Source organism: Capra hircus, chromosome 3 (genome assembly GCF_001704415.2).
Source record: "Capra hircus breed San Clemente chromosome 3, ASM170441v1, whole genome shotgun sequence".
Taxonomy (NCBI): Eukaryota; Metazoa; Chordata; class Mammalia; order Artiodactyla; family Bovidae; genus Capra; species Capra hircus.
The window spans coordinates 2,464,240-2,479,485 of NC_030810.1; the positions used below are offsets into that span (position 1 = coordinate 2,464,240).

At 59.1% G+C, this 15,246-nt stretch overlaps 1 protein-coding gene across 3 annotated transcripts in view; it reads left to right on the forward strand.

The window, feature by feature from the left end:
- HDAC4 (histone deacetylase 4) overlaps positions 1-15,246 on the forward strand; it is a 293,330-nt gene that overhangs the window by 261,405 nt on the left and 16,679 nt on the right. For all 3 annotated transcript variants that reach the window (XM_018040130.1, XM_018040141.1, XM_018040136.1), the window contains exons 19-23: positions 251-306; positions 1,881-1,968; positions 3,517-3,636; positions 4,260-4,357; positions 14,635-14,753. In XM_018040130.1, coding sequence (XP_017895619.1) covers positions 251-306; positions 1,881-1,968; positions 3,517-3,636; positions 4,260-4,357; positions 14,635-14,753 — 481 coding nt within the window. The remainder of the gene's footprint in view (positions 1-250; positions 307-1,880; positions 1,969-3,516; positions 3,637-4,259; positions 4,358-14,634; positions 14,754-15,246) is intronic.

Sequence of the window (15,246 nt, forward strand, 5' to 3'; positions counted from 1 at the left end):
GTTATGGATAGAAAGTCAGGAGTGAGTTGACCTTTTGTCTCCGTGATCTGTGATGACAGCAGGCCTCACAGAAGGGACCTGGGTGTCTCCGAACCACTCACAGGGAGCCCTGGGTCCTGCCCGCGTCTGCGCCCGGGGGCAGCTGGAAACCATGCAGACTCTGCCTGTGCTCAAGGGCAGCCTGTGATCTTTTTCTCACTGACCTGAAACCAATCTTCTGTCCATCTCTCCCCGCTGGTGTCGTGCCTAGAACGGCTTTGCTGTGGTCCGCCCTCCAGGACACCACGCAGAGGAGAGCACGCCCATGTAAGTGGACATGTGGTCACTCACGGGCAGGGGACACGACTGTCTCACACCCCTCCCGTGTGCCAGGCCAGCAGGATGTGCAGCTGGAGTTGACCGTGACTCTGGAAAGAGGCGGGGTGGGGTGGCGGGGGGCACAGAGGGGAGGCCGAGGGTGCAGAAGTGAGTCCAGAGGTGCCGCCTCCTTGTCTAGCCCAGGAACCAGCCCAGGAAAGGGAACGCCAGCTGCCCCAGGAGGAGGTCAGGGGGCGCGTCCTTCTTCTCGGGCCTGCTCACATGTGGCCTTCCAGCCGACCTGCTCATGCTCTGGTACCATGAGGCTCAAGTCGCCAGGCCACGACCACAGTGGTCAGCTGTCCAGCCTGTGTTTGGGGTTGTGGAGCGGGGAGGTGGCAGGGGGTGGCATGTGGACTCAGGGTCCATCCCTGTCTAGGAGAAGCCCCCTGCAGGAGTCACAGGACTTGACCCCACAAGTTGTGCCCAAAGTAGACACAGAAAACCCTCAGCGAGTGCCATATGGGGCTTCTACCCGGGGCCTGAGACAGAAGACTCAGGGTTGGGGTCATCAGGATGAGGCAACGGGCAGAGCCTGGAAGGCTGAGTGCCAGCCTGTCAGCTGGTGAGGCACACACGTGCAGACAGCCGCGGGGAGAAGCAGGAAGCACTCAGGCAGGGAGCCACCTTGACCCCAGTGGGGTCGTCGGGACCCGGCTACAGTAAGGGCCCTTGCTGTGGAGGGAACTGTCGTCACCCGCGTGCATCCCTCCCTGGCCCAGGACAGTCCACGTGGCCCAGCAGCGGGTGCTGACCGACTGGGTATCTGCTCTGAGGTCACCTTTCTAATCTGAGTCTGGCTTGTCACATGTTCTAGAGACTGGGCTCAGGGGGACCCGGATGGAGCCTGGAAGAGTCTTGCCCCTGAAGGCTCTCTTGGGGGTCCCAGAGGCCAGCAAGGCAGGAGAGGCTATGAGTGCTTGGTACCCCTTCCAGACAGCCAGCCTGCACCCCCAAAACAAGCCCACCCAGGCTTCTCAGCTTCTGTGGCAGTTCAGGTTTAGGAGATTTTCATTTTTACTCGCCTCACTTTCTGAGCTTGTTTTTCCCGTCCTCTCGAAGCCTCTCTAGAATCACTGTATTCATCCTAGAACACGGAAAGATAAGCGGGGAGCAAGTAAAATAGCAACTTCTGTGTTCCGTGGGCCTTCGTGCCTCTTGGGAGGCTGGTCAGTGTATGCCCCAGGAGGTGTCCCAGGACACGAAGTGAAATGGACTCTGTCACCCTGAGAGCGTGGACGGGCTGTGTGCAGGGTCTGTGCGTGCGTGCGTGCGTGCGTGTGTGCGTGCGTGCGTGTGTGCGTGTGCATGTGCGTGCGTGCGTGTGCGTGTGCGTGTGCATGCGTGTGCGTGCGTGTGTCTCCATGATCAGCGTCAGTTAAGGTGTCCAGATCGCGTCATCAGAAGCCGTGCTTCACCAGACTTCTTAGATCCCTGGGATTCTCGAGTGTTCTCGTGCAAACTGTGTACAAACTAATCAGAGCCCACGTTTTCTCTCCGTTTCTCCTGATTCTCCCCTGCAGGGGGTTCTGCTACTTCAACTCCGTGGCCATCGCTGCCAAGCTTCTCCAGCAAAGGCTGAGCGTGAGCAAGACCCTCGTGGTAGACTGGGTGAGTTGGGGGGCGTGGGGCGCTGCCAGCTCGTCCCTACCCCACCCCCCCCTCCAGCAGACAGAGGGGAGGCAGACTTTCCCACCTCCGCTGACGACTGGATTTGTGGACCTGCACTTTGTGGAAACTCCCTCAAAGATGCAGAAAGTAAAACCCCAAACCTGAGGAGTGTGCCAGCTCCTACCAGCCCGTCCTATCAGTGACCATGGTTCTGAAGTGTCCGGAGACAGGCCGGTGGTTGAGGGCAGCAGCTGGAGAGTGGTCTTGCCAAACCTTGTAGGAGGGTGGGGGGCGGGTGGGGCTCGTGGGCCCTTGGCACTGACGGGGGCCTGGCCACCCTGCCCCAGCCAGCCCAGCCACCCTGCCTCCCTGTCACTCCTGCTTCTGCCGGGTGACTGGGTCTTTACCAGTTTAACCCCCTGTCCCATTTTCCCACGTGACGGGCCACTTCTGACAGTGCCCTGCCTGAAAGGGCACAGGCTATGAACAGCGCTGTAGGATAACTGAATTCCAGAAGTAGGAGGCGGGCACTCAAGGCGTTCACTTTATTACTGCTTTTCAAGCCATAGATGGCAAGGGGAGGGGAGAAAACTCCCTTTGGATTTTATGATCCATTTCACAATTATTTTAGCTTAAAAAAATCAGGTACCTCGGGCGGGATTACCCTTTATGCTGCAGAGTTCCTCCTGGGTTTGGGAAAAGTTAAACCAGAACACAGCCCGGGACACCCCGAGCTCCGGGCAGCGGGTGCTGGTCAGAGGTCCTTGGTGCCGGGGCTGCAGGGCATCGGCTGCTGACCCTGGTCCTCACACGCCCAGTGCCTGCTCTGTTCAGCCCAGGGAGCCCCTCGTCAGCCCCCCATGGGGAGCAGTCAGAGATGCTGGGGGCGTGAAGCCCCTGGAGAAGGCGGGCACTCGCCGGCTGCCATCCAGGGCTGTGCGGGAAGCTCTGCTGTGGCCGCAGATGGCGGCGGGTGGCACCTCCCCCGCCCTCACCCTCAGGCCTCGGTGGAATCCGGCTGGTCCCCCACTTCCAGCTGTCCTGCGTTTTCTCCAGTGAGCTCAGACAGCATTCATGCGCAGATTCTCAGCAGTTCCTGGGCTGAAAACCGCGGCTGGTCTGTAGCCCGCAGCTCACGCACTGGCCGCCAGCCACCCCCACTCGTGTGGCTTGTCACCCCACTCGGGGTCTGGCACCCCTGGTGTCCCGGGTCTGCCCCCAGCTCTCAGCCCCTGGCAGAGCTGGCCCTGAGCCTGCCCTCCCAAGTGAGCAGCCGTGGGAGCCACAGGCTGGCGGGAACGACGTTTACTCCAGCAGTGACAGTGCTGCCAAGCTCCCCCCTACCAGCCCCTGACCCCCGGGGTTGGGGCAAGACACTGATCAAATGACCCTGCCTGGAAACGGCAGCCCCCGGGGCAGCGAGACACCCTGCAAACCTGCCACAGGCCGTGCCCTGAGGGCCCCGAGCCGGGGGGGGGCTCATCCCCGCTGGCAGGAGGTGCTGGCCTCACGGGAGGGCGCCGGCGCTGAGCACCCCCCGCCCCACAGGACGTGCACCACGGGAACGGGACCCAGCAGGCCTTCTACAGCGACCCCCGCGTGCTCTACATCTCCCTGCACCGCTACGACGACGGCAACTTCTTCCCAGGCAGCGGCGCACCCGACGAGGTGAGCGGGGCCCCGTCCACGGGCGCAGCCCGTGAGCAGGGGGGCCCAGCCTGAGTGGGGGCGCCATCAGCCCGGATCCCTCACGTGTGCCCCCGTGGCCACGTCTGGTCCGTGTGCCGATGACATCCTGGGAACGCTGGTTCTAGCCTGAGCGGGCCGAGGGCTTGGGCCGGTGAGCGCAGGCGCCCTCGCCCTCAGGAGAGGCTTCTGCACAGTCACCACATATGTCCAGGGCAGCGGCCCTCTCGCCAGTCGAGTGCCCATGGTGAGCTCCCAAGTGACCCCCGAGACTCCAGCGAAGGTCCCTGCTCTAAGCGGAGAAGCCCGACAGTGGGGAATCCTGTCCAAGGAGACGGGCCTGCCCACTTCGGGGTCTCGTCCTAGAAGGGATGTCGGGGCAGACCGCCAGCTCGCAGCGGTCCCCGCAGCCCTTCATGGTGTGGCCCCTCCCTCAGGCAGGGTGCGCGGCCCCCACACTCTGCACGTGCAGGGGAACAGGGTTCCTGCCTCTGAAAACTCCCCATCCTGAAAGGCAGTGTGTTGGGGGCGGGTGGGTGGCTGAGGGGCACACCCCAAGGGCTGCCCAGGTCGGGTCATGGCATGCGTGTCTCTCCTCTCTGCAGGTGGGCACGGGCGCTGGCGTGGGCTTCAACGTCAACATGGCTTTCACCGGCGGCCTGGACCCCCCCATGGGAGACGCAGAGTACCTGGCGGCCTTCAGGTGAGGGTCCTGGCTTCTGCCCCGTGGGGCACTTAGGGAGCAATTGGGAACCCCCCGCGGGGGCCCAGCTCCTGCGGGCTTCACCGTTCTCCTCTGACCTTCACCTTCCCTTGTGAGCACCCCCGCTCCGTCCCCGGGCACTGCTTTGTGCTGGCACCGCGGGGACCAGTCCTGCTGTCTCTGCGTTTTGGGGGACGAACCCCGAGGCTTCTCAGTCTGCTCTTCAGGCCAGAGGTGGCATCCCCAAGACTGTTTCTCACCTTCCGTCTGCAGGGTTCCCGTCGTGTGCGTCATGTGGAAACCAGGGCTCTATCTGGGATCTTGATAGTAAGAAAGTGAGGGAGGCTGGGGGAAGGTGTCAGAAAGCATGAGGTTAATGAGAATCAGGTGCTGCGGTCTGAAAAGGCTCCTGATCTCCTAATTCTCTCAAAAAACCTTCTGTGAGATGGTGGGAAACAGAAGTGAGCATCCCTCTTCTGCTGACTTAAAAATTGGGAGGTGACTCCCCTAGTCACTCCGGTTCCGATGTGTTAGGCTGGGCTGGGCGAGTCGGGTACAAGGCAATTCGTAAAACCGTCTTTGCTTTTGTCATCGAGCCGCGATTTCTGCTTCGACCTGGGCCACACTGAAGGGACCCCTAGGGCTGGCAGCACTGGTTGCCTCCTCCTGTTGCAGTCGGAGCGATGCCTGGGGGGCGAGCGGCGGGGGGCGGGGGGCAGCCCCTGGCAAGTGTGCGTCCAGGGCCCCTGGGAAGGAGGAGCGCTCTGATCAGTAGCAAGGCCCAACAGACCTTCCATCTTTGTTTGAGACACGGCCTCTGCACCGGGCTTTGGAGCCCATCAAGTTTCCCAGTGACTCTCCTCCCTTCCTCTTGAGTGCGTGCTCTGGTCTTCCTGCCTGCGGGCACGTGTGTGTGTGTGTGTGTGTGTGTGTGTGTGTGTGTGTGTGATGTGCCTGTATCTGTGTGTGTGTGTGAGATGTGCCTGCATCTGTGTGTGTGTGTGAGTGATGTGCCTGTATCTGTGTGTGTGAGAGTGTGATGTGCGTGTATCTGTGTGTGTGTGTGATGTGCCTGTATCTGTGTGTGTATCTGTGTGTGATGTGCCTGTATCTGTGTGTGTGTGTGTGTGTGATGTGCCTGTATCTCTGTGTGTGTGAGATGTGCCTGTATCTGTGTGTGTGTGTGTGTGAGGTGTGCCTGTATCTCTGTGTGTGTGTGATGTGCCTGTATCTGTGTGTGTGTGTGAGATGTACCTGTATCTGTGTGTGTGTGTGAGGTGTGCCTGTATCTGTGTGTGTGTGTGATGTGCGTGTATCTGTGTGTGTGTGATGTGCGTGTATCTGTGTGTGTGTGTGAGGTGCGTATATCTCTGTGTGTGTGAGATGTGCCTGTATCTGTGTGTGTGTGTGATGTGTGTGTATCTGTGGGTGTGTGATGTGCCTGTATCTGTGTGTGTGTGTGATGTGCCTGTATCTGTGTGTGTGTGAGGTGTGCCTGTATCTGTGTGTGTGTGATGTGCCTGTATCTGTGTGTGTGTGACGTGCCTGTATCTGTGTGTGTGTGAGGTGTGCGTGTATCTGTGTGTGTGTGTGTGACGTGCCTGTATCTGTGTGTGTGTGTGATGTGCCTGTATCTGTGTGTGTGTGTGATGTGCCTGTATCTGTGTGTGTGTGTGATGTGCCTGTATCTCTGTGTGTGTGTGTGTGTGAGATGTGCCTGTATCTGTGTCTCCGTGTGTGTGTGTGAGGTGTGCCTGTATCTGTGTGTGTGATGTGCCTGTATCTGTGTGTGTGTGAGATGTGCCTGCATCTGTGTCTCTGTGTGTGTGTGTGAGGCGTGCCTGTATCTGTGTGTGTGTGTGTGTGAGATGTGCCTGTATCTGTGTCTGTGTGTGTGTGAGATGTGCCTGTATCTGTGTGTGTTTGTGTGTGTGTGTATGTGTGTGTGATGTGCCTGTATCTCTGTGTGTGTGATATGTGCCTGTATCTGTGTGTGTGTGGGTGTGTGATGTGCCTGTATCTGTGTGTGTGATATGTGCCTGTATCTGTGTGTGTGTGTGTATGTGTGTGTGATGTGCCTGTATCTGTGTGTGTGATTTGTGCCTGTATCTGTGTGTGTGTGTGTGTGAGATGTGCCTGTATCTGTGTCTGTGTGTGTGTGAGATGTGCCTGTATCTGTGTGTGTTTGTGTGTGTGTGTATGTGTGTGTGATGTGCCTGTATCTCTGTGTGTGTGATATGTGCCTGTATCTGTGTGTGTGTGGGTGTGTGATGTGCCTGTATCTGTGTGTGTGATTTGTGCCTGTATCTGTGTGTGTGTGGGTGTGAGATGTGCCTGTATCTGTGTGTGTGTGTGTGTGTATGTGTGTGTGATGTGCCTGTATCTGTGTGTGTGTGGGTGTGTGATGTGCCTGTGTCTGTGTGTGTGTGTTTGTGTATGTGTGTGTGATGTGCCTGTGTCTCTGTGTGTGATATGTGCCTGTATCTGTGTGTGTGTGGGTGTGTGATGTGCCTGTATCTGTGTGTGGGTGTGTGTGATGTGCCTGTGTCTGTGTGTGTGTGTGAGATGTGCCTGTGTCTGTGTGTGTGTGAGATGTGCCTGTATCTGTGTGTGTTTGTGTGTGTGTGTATGTGTGTGTGATGTGCCTGTATCTGTGTGTGTGATATGTGCCTGTATCTGTGTGTGTGTGGGTGTGTGATGTGCCTGTATCTGTGTGTGTGTGGGTGTGTGATGTGCCTGTATCTGTGTGTGGGTGTGCCCCACCTCTGTGTGTGTGTGCACGTGCGTGCCTGTGCACATGAGCATGTACGTGGCGGCACGCGTGGGTGTGAGCACGGCTGTGTCGCGCCTGCAGCTGGGATCCTTGCGAAGGCCAGGCCGTCAGAGCTTGACCGAGGGCCCTCCCTGCCGCCTGCCCTGGGCTGGGCTCTGGGTGGGGTGGCCTTAGGGGTCACACGGCCTCTCGCAGCGTCTGTGCCCCAGCCTCAGGGGCGGCTGTCTGGGTCTGGCGATGCAAAGGCCAGGCCCCAAGCGTGGCTCCCCCGGCGTGAGGCCCCGTCTCCTGCCACTCAGTTCCCGTCAAACAGCGGCTCAGACAATGAGCTGTGCAGACAGTGAGAGCGGCCGGTTCAGACAGGACCCCATCGCCTCCTCAGAAGGCCCACCCGGACCACTCTCTCCTCCGATCTCAGTGGCTTAATGCTGTTGTTTCCTCTCCCTCTTGGTAAGATGTAATGCAGTCGTGACATTGTCCCCCTCCTTACTTAGGGGAGAAGGACTCCCCCCAAACAGACACCACATCTGAAAACTGCTCACGTACACAGTTAAATGTCAGCTTCAGGAAATCAAAACTGGCCTTCACTGTGGAGGCCATCGCCACCCGCCCCTGGATGCCCTCCAGCCACCTACATTTTGTCATGCCCCACCCCGAGAACTAGCCCTCCTCAGGGGCTTCTTGGGGAAGAAAAGTGTCTGGACTCAGCCCTGAGAGGCATGAATACAGCCCAGTGACCTCTGATGCCTCAGGGGACCCAGCATGGCTGAATTCTGGTGGAGGCTGTCTTTAAACTACAGGTTGCTACTGCTGCTGCTAAGTCACTTCAGTCATGTCCGATTCTGTGTGACCCCATAGATGGCAGCCCACCAGGCTCCCTCATCCCCGGGATTCTCCAGGCAAGAACACTGGAGTGGGTTGCCATTTCCTTCTCCAATGCATGAAAGTGAAAAGTGAAAGGGAAGTTGCTCAGTCAGGTTTAAAGTGATAAAAATGGCGGTTCCCTCTTCCTTCGGACCGGGTTCCGACTGAACCGGCCTCCAGGGCTGTCTCGGGATGCTGGGCATGCTGATGAGGTGGGAAAGCGGGCAGGAGGCGGGTCCTGGGGGTCGCCCCCTCCCCGCCCGCCAGCGTTACGACAGACCCCTCACCCCTAGCTGCTGTTGATGTCCCGTTTTTAATCTTCTGCCAAGTGTGTACATGGTGATGCCCTATCAAGTGAACTTTTTAAAGCTCAAATGGCCTCTTTGAAAAGGAAAATTGTTTCAGGGTTTTTTTCTTTTATTGATTTTAATGTAAAATAGCACTTTGAAGTTTACAATTTATGGTTCCCTGGGCATCGATCGGAGTGGGGAAGGAGGGTCAGAAGCCATTTCCCCTCCTCTGCCCGCTCCCCGGGGGCCCGGACGACGCTCGCCCCATGCCTTCCAGGCGGCACCTTCTGCTGAGACCCTCGCCTGCCTCGTTGCATTTCAGGAGATCAAGCCCGAGATGAAGAAGAGATAAGAAAATTGCCCCTAATGAAAGCCAGAGGCAGCGGCACTTTCTCCTGGGCCTGAGACTCTGGGAGAAAAGGGGACCTTAATTCAAACCAGCCAGGCCAGCAGCTTTGAAGTCTGCTGAGCAGCGAGCGGAGGCCTCCGGGCCAGGAGATGCTGGTGTACTTTTCTTAACCCCTCACTTCCCTGCCGCCTGGCAGCGCGGGGTGCAGGGGCCGGGACTGCCGCTGCCCTCAGAGCACTGTGTGGGGAGAAAGGCCTGTTACAAAGGTGCTCAGGGATGGTGGAGCCAGACCATCCCTAAGATGATAGAGCCAGGACTGCTCCTGCTTTCAGAGCCCAGTATGGGGTACAGGCCGTGATCTAAAGGTGCTCAGGGATGGTGGAGCCAGACCATCCCGGAGATGGTGGAGCCGGGACTGCTCATGCTCCCAGAGCCTGGTGTGGGTTTAAAGGCCATGTTCTAAAGGTGCTCAGGGATGGTGGAGCCGGGACTGCTTCTGCTCTCAGAGCGCCGTGTCGAGGGAAAGGCCATGTTATAAAAGCTATCAGAGATGCTGATGAAACTGCCTGCTTGCAAGTGCAAGCCTTCACCTCTCTCTGAGTGAGGTTGGCCTCTCTTCTGAGCAGCTGGGCAGGTTCATTTCATTTACCCAGCCTTTGAAGCCCTGCAGGAAGGTTGAGGGGCTTTTGTTTCTCCCACGTTTTTCTTTCTTAAAAACACTGGTTGGTTGTTGTTGAGCTAAACTGTACATAAAACTTGACTCTCTGAAACACGTGTGAACCTCCAGTCCGGGGCGCTGGCTGTGTTCACGATAGTGTGCCTGCTCCGGGGAGACTGTCCCTGAGGGCCCAGCCCCCGGGGGCCAAGAACACACCCACCTGGACCCCTCTGGCGGCCACTGTAGCTCTTCAGGGGCATCTAGGTCTTCTCGGCAGAGCGTTTATCCGAGGACATTTCTACTGCAGTGGTCTTAGAAGCAGAAGATAGAAGTAAAACCTCGGAGTTGAGCGATGCAGCGTTTAGCCCACGGTTGCTGCGCCTGTGTACAGGTGGGGGTTGCACGCGCCTGTCCTCGTGGGTGGCAGGGCCCCGGGTGAGGCGGGCCTGTGCCGATGGCATGCGGCGTGCTCCTGCCCTCGGGTGGGGGCCTCGTGGTGTCGGGGCGGGGGACGCACCCACGGCCGGTCACGGAGCTTTCAAGCACAAGGCTTCCTGGGGGCTGACGGGCGGGGCCCAGAGCGCAGGGCCGGGAGTGGGGTGAGGTGCCCGCCCGCTGCCCAGGAGCCTGCCGGGGGTGGGGAGGAGGGACGTCCACACCTTGGCAGATGGAGGCTGCCGAGCAGAGAGCGAAGAGGCCAAGCCTCAGGGACACAGCTCCGGTCGGGGGCGGGGCCGGTGTGGGGAGACGGCAGCAGGGGCGGCCTTCGGCGGCTTTCAGCCTGGCCGAGGCCACGGCATCACTGCTGAGGGGCCCGGCCCAGGCAGTCACATTCCCGTCATCCCTGTCTTGCTTCCCGTCCCGACTCTCAGCAGAGCTTGGGTACTTGATAGCAGGTGCTGGGCCCCTGGCCTGCGGTCCTGGTGGAGGGGGCGGGGTTTCAAGAGGATGTGGGCCCCCAAAGCAGGGGCTCAGAGGCCGGGCCCCCAAAGCAGGGGGACTCAGAGGCCGGAACCCCCAGGGCAGGGGCTCAGAGGCCAGGCCCCCCTGGGCAGGTGTACAGAATTCCAGATCCCAAAGGGCACATACCTCCCCTCGCAGAGTATAAACGAAAGGAAGTTTTTGATGATCAAAGCACCGTCACTGAAATCATGCTGTCGGGCTCCTAACAGCAACCTCTTATAAAACCGGGCCTGGATTCGGGGCTCAGCCACAGTCAGCGTCCTCTGCCTGGTGCCTCCAGCCAGTGAGCGCTCTCCTGGCTGGAGACATGAACTGTGGAGCCAGCAGAAACACGGGCGTGAGCGTGAACAAGGAAGCCTGTGGGGCGAAGGCTCCGGGGCCCAGCTTACGTGACAGTGCTTCCAGGGCCTTCAGAGGGTCAGAAGGGAGCCAGGGGCAGCGTAGCCGCCAAAACCCTGGTTCTAGCCAAGGCCCTAGAACCAGTGGGCACAGCCACCGAACACAGCGCCGCAGCCCACTGGCCACCAAGTCGTCTACCCCTAGCTGGCGTTGACCGCCAGTCTGGTGGATTTGTGCGGGCCCCAGTTGGGTGGTGTATCGAGAAGTCATTTCTTTTTTAGAAGTTGGAGCCAGCTGTTGAATCAGCTCGTGCACTGAGATTTCACTGTGGGTTGGGATTGGCATGTTGGCACAGCAGAGTCTGGCCGTGCGAGGCTACAGTGCAGCTAATAAGACATGATTCTGGGGGCTGTAGGGGCCCTGTAGCATCCCCGGGCACTGCCGCCTTCGTGGAGCCACCAGGCTGGCCCGAGCAGGAACAAGCCCGTCAGCGACGTCCACCCTGTTGTCCAGCCTGCCGAGCCCTGGCCCCCAGCCTGGCTTTTCCCCGTGGAAACCAGGCTGCAGGTATGGACTGTCCAGCGAGCAAAGGATGGAGGGGTAAAGGGGTAAAGGATGGAGGGGCAGAGCGTGTGTCCAGGGTGGAGGCGCCGGGCTAGGTCACAGGCCAGGAGCTCAGCTACGCGGGTGGTTTGCGCGTTTGCATCCCACCCCCCGGGGTGCAGAGGCCCCAGGACCTCCGCCGCTTGTCCCTGTTGCCATCTCCCCCCAGCTTTCCCACATCCAGAGCAGCACCTGGCCTCCTCCTCTCTCAGGGTCTCCTCCCTGAAAGCGGACGATTGGTAGTCTGCTGCCCTGGGAGGCTCCTGGCCCTCAATGCTATCCTCGGTTGTCCCCCCGAAGGTCGCCAAGGACTCCTAGACCCACTCACCTTAGAGCTTGGACTCTAAGGTTTGAGGGAAGGCCTTCAACGGATATTTAGATCTTGTTATTTTCAGACTAAACTGCTCATTAAAACTTCATCCTAGAAATAAAATGTCAGGCAGTTTCCCAGTTTCTTTGCAGCACCTGTTAACTGGTCATGGGCTGGCAGCTTGCTTCTGGCACCAGGGTCCCGGGCAGGGTGATGCTGGGAGGTCCAGAAGGCAGGCTGGCAGACAGTCAGTAGTGACGCACCCAGCCCTCTCCTACCCACGAGGAAGCCGAGTCAAGGGGAGACGACGTTTCTCGGGGCTTAGGGCACACTAAAAATGTGTGCTGCACACCCACTCAGCACACGCCGGGCAAACAGCACCATTGCAGATTTTCTTACTGTAGCAAGCATTCGGGATTACAGTGTCAACTGTCCCAGTCAGGAAGAGGAAAGTAGGGTGTGCACACGGACATCCGCTTTCCCAGGTGCTCAGACTCCCGCCTGGACGGTGTGCCAACCCCCCTCCCCAGACCCTGCACACACGCACGCACACACCACTCACCCACACACCAACACGTGGGATCAGCCGTGCTTTACAACTTGTTATGATTGGCTTTGGAGCAAAGCCACACACCAAGCAGAGACACCAGGGACCCTCTCGGTATTCACCTCCTTTAATGATGATTTTCACAGGGCTGTTTTTTTTTAATTTTGTGGGGGGATTAGAAATGAAATCGCTCCGCGATACTTCAAAGCAGAGCAGCAGAGCGCCCACATGCACTTGCTTCAAAACGTCTGCTGGAGCTCTCTGAATGAGCCAGCGTCTGCTTGAAACGTCTGTGGTTTTCATTGGAACACCGTGCCGGCTTTAAAATCCCTACCAAGATTGCGGCTGAAGCCGGTCTCCCGCCCAAAGACAAAGTTTATGTGACAAGAACTTCATTAAAAATAATTGAAAACCAGCCTCGCTGGAATGATGAGGGCTCGTGCAGAGGGGCCCGCCGGGTGCTCAAAGTGGGGAAGGGTGGCCTGTGCCTTTGTGGGGACGGACAGCTGCCGGGCGTGGAGGGAGAGCAGACGGCTCTTCCTGGATTCTGAGGCGGGCCCCCTCCCACCAGCCTGGACCAGGAATTTCCACACAAGCCCCAGGGCCTGCTCTGATGCCTGTGTTGTGTTTAGAAGACCGGGCTTATAGACTTCCCTGGCATCCAGCAGTTAAGGCTCTGCGCTTCCAGTGCAGCGGACACCCGTCTGACCCCTCGTCGGGGAACTGAGATCCCACATGCCATGTGGTGCAGCCAGAAAAAGAGGCTGTGCTCTCTCAACGTCGCGTCTCCAGTTCCTGTGAGCTCTCGTTCCACTGGCGCCGAGAAGCATTCAGAGCTGGGGCTGGCGTCACGCGTGGAGCAACTTCAGCAGAGTCGGAATGGCAGAAGCCTGGGGCAGGGCTGGTCGACAGCAGCCCAGGGACCAAGTCCCACCTTGTGTTTTTTAAGTCAAGTGGCCCAAAGATGGAAGTGTCTGCTCCCTGGCCCTCGGCAGGAATGCTCTCAGCCCCTGGTCTGATCCACACGCAGTGTTGCTGGGCTCTGAGGGGTGGCCCCCGAGGCCCAGAGCCTGAGTCCTTGAGAGCACTTCCTTCGGCTCTGCAGAGGCTGTTCAGGAGTAAACTGAACTGGGCACAGCCTCAGAGGAAAGAATAGAAGCTGCGAGCTGCTGAAAGGCCCACCTAGCCTGTGACTCCCTGGTTCCAGAAGGGGGTTTCCTGGTGGACCAAGGGCCAGGGTGAAGGCGGTGAGTCTTGGTGGTAGATGCTCCCAGCACCTGACCCGTCGCAGGTGGACATCCCTTGGGAAGCCCCCCGGGCCGTGTGTGGTCGCAGGAGTCCGGCCGGGCCTCCTAGCTCCTCACCGCGGACCCTGCAGAGGAGGGACCAGGTCTTCACCTGTGTGTGGCTCTCCGGGGTTCTCAGCCGCCCCCACCTGCGATCAGAGGGACCTCTCAACAGGACTGCGACCCAGGATAGTTCCTAGATGGAGAAGTATTTAATGCTGAGCATTCTGTTTCTTACGGACATGGGTTTGGGTAAACTCTGGGAGTTGGTGACGGACAGGGAGGCCTGGCCTGCTGCAGTCCATGGGGTCCCAAAGAGTCGGACACGACTGAGCAACTAACTGAACTGAACTGAACGGATTCTGTTTCTTTGACCAAAGTTGTCATCTTCCAGAGCTGACTTTGCTGTCGTAAGTGGTGATTTCATGTCATCCTGATGAGAGCCTGTGGGATTGTAGGGGGTGCTCTGTGGCCATGATCCTCCCTGTGGCCTGGCCCGTGGCCACGGTGCTCCCTGGGGCCCCGCCCGTGGCCACGGTGCTCCCTGTGGCCCGGCCGGTGTCCATGGTGCTCCTTGGGGCCCGCCCCGTGCCCATGTGCTTCCTGGGGCCCGGCCCGTGCCCATGGTGCCCTCTGGGGCCCATTCCGTGAGGGATGGGGACCATTGGTCATGCCTAGCACACTGAGCCCCCTCATGCAATCTTCTGAAGACCTGGTGGGGGCGAGGTGAGTCTCAGAGGTGAGGAGCCGGGCAGGAGGAAGACAGAAAGTCGGGGTAATTTTCAGGCCCATGAGGCTGGCTCCGGGCCAGATGTTGGACTGGATGGGAGTCTTCCCGGTCTCAGCAGGAAGCGAGATTTCCAGGCTGAGCCATACACTCAGGCTGTGAGCTCCTGAGGCAGTTAACAAGAGCTTCCCCCAACTTTTCTTGCCTTGTTTCCCAAATGTAACTTAGCCCCTGACCTCCTCAGTGTCTGTTTATACTTCTAACCAGTTGGTTCTCTTAAACTGGAGCATTGGTTTTCCCTTTAGGGATCCTAAGTGTTGAATTTCTTTCTAATTAACCTTACACGTCCCTCCTGCACCCCAGCAGCAGGTCATTTGGTCCATCGCAGCTGACGGCGTGGCCTCGGGCTGGGGTTGTGGAAGCCCAGCGCAGGGGCTCTGGGACACCGTCACCAGCTCAGGCACCCGGCCCCAGGTCCCCAGTGCTGGGCAGTGCCCCAGAAGCCCCAGCAGCCGGCGACGGTGGTTGCCCTGGGCTGACGCGGCGTCTCCCAATCTGCCCCCTGCAGGACTGTGGTCATGCCGATCGCCAGCGAGTTTGCCCCAGATGTGGTGCTGGTGTCCTCGGGCTTCGATGCTGTGGAGGGCCACCCCACGCCCCTCGGAGGCTACAACCTCTCCGCCAAATGTAAGTTAGGTTTGCGGGTGGCCAGGTGTCAGATGCGCAGTGTGCACAGCAGGCTTCCCCTCCGGTGGCTGTGGAAGGAACATCCACCCCAAAACCCGAAAGACATCTTACTGAAACCATGATACCCACTCCCCAGAGAGCACAAGGCCTGCGGCAGGCATGTAGCCAGGAGGCCAGCAAGCCTGGGGCCTGCCCGCTGCCGCTGTCAGCTGGGGCCAGGTCCCCCTCCTCCTGGGGGCTGTCGTCCCACGCAGGGCCTGTGGGGGAGCTGGCCCTAAACGCTGTGAAGACAGAAAGAGCAGAGAGCAGGCTCACTCCAGTCAGGGGAGGAGAGATTTGTGTGTCCTCTCTGTCTCAGCAACTCACGGAGGTGACAGCACCCCCCACCCCACCCCAGCGCCAGCCACAGAGAGGCCTGGACGCCCCCACCCTGACCAGCGACCTGGGGGTTGCAGTGTCTGGGTGCCTGGGGTTCCAGGGGGACAGGGAAGGC